Source organism: Cryptomeria japonica, unplaced genomic scaffold (assembly GCF_030272615.1).
Source record: "Cryptomeria japonica unplaced genomic scaffold, Sugi_1.0 HiC_scaffold_84, whole genome shotgun sequence".
NCBI classification, from domain to species: domain Eukaryota; kingdom Viridiplantae; phylum Streptophyta; class Pinopsida; order Cupressales; family Cupressaceae; genus Cryptomeria; species Cryptomeria japonica.
This window is the reverse complement of record NW_026728906.1, coordinates 111,810-114,910: the sequence shown is the minus strand read 5'-3', so window position 1 is coordinate 114,910 and position 3,101 is coordinate 111,810. Positions and strand designations below refer to the sequence as shown.

At 37.2% G+C, this 3,101-nt stretch overlaps 1 protein-coding gene across 1 annotated transcript; it reads left to right on the top strand.

Moving 5' to 3' along the window:
• The first annotated feature begins 965 nt into the window (after window positions 1-965).
• On the top strand, window positions 966-1,657 carry LOC131058060 (putative germin-like protein 2-2). Its single transcript, XM_057992096.2, has 2 exons — window positions 966-1,023; window positions 1,122-1,657. The coding sequence occupies exons 1-2, from the start codon at window positions 966-968 to the stop codon at window positions 1,655-1,657; spliced, it is 594 nt and encodes a 197-aa protein (XP_057848079.1).
• Window positions 1,658-3,101: the final 1,444 nt, after the last annotated feature.

The following is a 3,101-nucleotide window of genomic DNA, read 5'->3' as shown; positions in this document are numbered from 1 at the left end:
AAACGATCTTAAATAATTCTAAATACTAGATCCCTTGGACAACATGGTCTCTTCCAAGATGGGATTCTCAACACCACCAAAAAGTTTTTTTTCTTGTAGAATACCTCTCCAAAATCTATCTTCTTATACATTTATCCTCCATAAATTGGTTCTTATGTTTGCATATGTTGTCTTAAACCTATAATTTAGGTCTCCAAAACTGCTAAAGAAAAGTAATACACCTACTTGACTTCAAAATTGTAGATGGATGTGAAATAGATATTCTAATCAACGCATTCAATGTAAAGTAAATGAACATAAGTTATTTTGAGCAATGTTTTTCTGTCCTAGAACATAGACAATCTGAGAAATAAACATTGAATAACATAAATTAATTTAAATGACGAGAGATAAAAATCTCATTGAAAAAGGGTACAAAGCATGGACAGTCTTTAGGCCAATATCCAACTCCAAGAAAGAAACTTTCCTCTCATACCGATTCTCCCACGGTGGAGAAAGATTTATATATTGTTTCCTTTGAAGAAGCCCACCGTTCCAATTAAGTCTAAACAATTCCACATTACTAAAATGATGGCGATGGCGAGAATACGTGTAAGGCAGGAGGTAAGTTGATCTTGAGATAGGCATACGCAGCAGGGCAGGGAGAAGATAGAAAATTTCAACGTTAATGAAAGGATGGTGAGAATACATCTGCGGTAGCAGGCGAGACAACCACATGCAGTAAGACTTAGTGTGACGTAAGGAAAAGAGCAACAACTCTGGAAGGATCCGTGAAATATACGGAGTCAAGATGAATTAGTCTTTGCGGAGAGTTATGGTTTGGGCTATATAAAGCGTGTAATGGGTTTGTAATAGACATTCATATCCTGATCTCTTGTGTCTGCGTTTCTATTACAATGGCTAACCGCATGATTTACTTCACGTTGGGACTTTTTCTGTTGATATGCTGTTACAGCGACAGGGTCATGGCAGGGGATCCGGATCCCTTGCAAGATTTCTGCGTTGCAGATGAGGAAAGCAACGGTGAGTGAGAATATTTATACATAAACAATGATAATGATTTGCTTATTAGACGAGTCGAGTTACTAACAGACAGATTGATTTGATCTTGTTTTAAACAGTTTTGGTGAACGGGTTCGTTTGCAAAGACCCAATGCAAGTTTCAGCAAACGATTTCTTCTTCCGGGGACTTGGGCAGGCAGGGAACACCGACAATGATGTGGGCTCCAACGTAACGATGGCGAACGTTAAACAGATACCAGGCCTCAATACGTTTGGAATATCGTTGGTCCGCATCGACTACGCAGTGGGTGGAATAAATCCTCCTCACACACACCCAAGAGCCACCGAAGTTCTTGTTTTACTGGAAGGCCAGCTTCTTGTGGGTTTCATTGACACCAGCAACAAATTTTTCAGCAAAACTTTGGAGAAGGGAGATGTGTTTGTGTTTCCAAAGGCACTTGTTCATTTCCAGCAGAATGTGGGGCATGAAAATGCAGTGGCCATAGCTGGATTGAGCAGCCAGTTTCCCGGAGTTCAGACAATCGCCAATTCTCTGTTTGCGGCGAATCCCCCTCTCCCCGATTCCGTTTTGAGCAAGGCCTTCCGCATCACCCAGGAACTGGTGAATTACATTCAAAAGAAATTCGCATACTAAACAAAACAAACAAGAGGTCTCCCAATGAAGACCGTCTTTCCCAATTCTTTTTTCTCACCGTTGAATAAAACTATCATTTTAGGGTTATTGGCGTCCTCTTGTGCCATTCATAGCATCTGTTTTGGACATCAGCATGTCCTCATCATATTCCAAAGATTGAAAATTAACCGTTGAATAAAACTATCATTTTAGGGTTATTGGCGTCCTCTTGTGCCATTCATAGCATCTGTTTTGGACATCAGTATGTCCTCATCATATTCCAAAGATTGAAAATTAAATATTGATGTCGTTTTGTCCCTTTGATGACAACATTAAAATTTCACTTTGCTGTAACACATTTTAAGGTAAGTTGTAAGCGCATTTTGAATATAATTTCCAATATCTCAAGGTATTTGTTGATTGATACGAAGAAGATAAAAGTGTCGTCATATTGAGAAATTGGCAATCGCATTTCCATCAAGAATAAGATAATAGATATAACTCATACATTATCAGTGAGATCTGCAAATATCATAATCTTCTACTTTTCCCATGCATTTATAAATGATCTAATAAAATAGAGCTTCATACATCAGTTCATTCTAAAGCTTCACGACCTCTTCTTTCATGCCTTCGATGTCTATATAACCTATGTCTTTGAAGCTTGCTCATTTTCATTCTATGCAACTACTGCAGATACTCAAATTCTTAAGAAACTGCAACAATAATGTCTTGAGTTGATGAAAAACATAGTACATGCTCACAACAAAAAAGAAGCATATTTCAAATACATAAATCTTATTCAATCAACATACTCTTTATTAAATAGTCTTGTGGTATTACAGGGGTGACATATTGTTATAAATCACAAAGGGGTGCGAAATATTATGTATAACATTGTAGGCACAAAATTTGACCACATACAAAATTTCAAGACAAGTGGAAGGTGTAGATGTAGAAGATACCAATTTTGGCTTTCTGAATGTTCACATCAGTAGCATAGTGCATTGGATCGGCACATAAGTGAAGAGAACAAAAATCAGCGATGGTGAGATTAGAATGGAATATTCGATTTGATTATCGATCGGTTGGTATTGGAGAAAGTTTTCTACATGATTTATTTAGGGAAGTGCTAATTTGTTTTAGACAAGTGCATGTATTTTATTCCATATTTGATAGCTAGGTGCATGTTTTTTATTCTAGGTTTTGATTGAGGTTGACAAGGAAGTGAACGCTATTTGGTTGCATAGTTTAGCTTGGGGGAAGACATTGAAAAGAGAGACTATAAAATAATGAAGATATCAATCAATAGATTTGGATGAAGAAAAACGTCGAGTAATAAGATGGTGCAACACTTGGAAATGGAGATTCTAGATTTCAACTCATGGAAACATAAGTTTTGTCATTGGAGAGAATTAGTCAATGAGCGTAGAACTCGAGCATATTGTTAAGCAAGCTCTTTCCA

What these genes read in the sequence shown, in the direction of transcription:
- LOC131058060 (XM_057992096.2), top strand. Translation starts at nt 966, where the DNA reads ATGGCAGGGGATCCGGATCCCTTGCAAGATTTCTGCGTTGCAGATGAG. An exon ending in TGCAGATGAGGAAAGCAACG is followed by an intron (nt 1,024 to 1,121) that starts GTGAGTGAGAAT and finishes TGTTTTAAACAG; the next exon opens with TTTTGGTGAACGGGTTCGTT.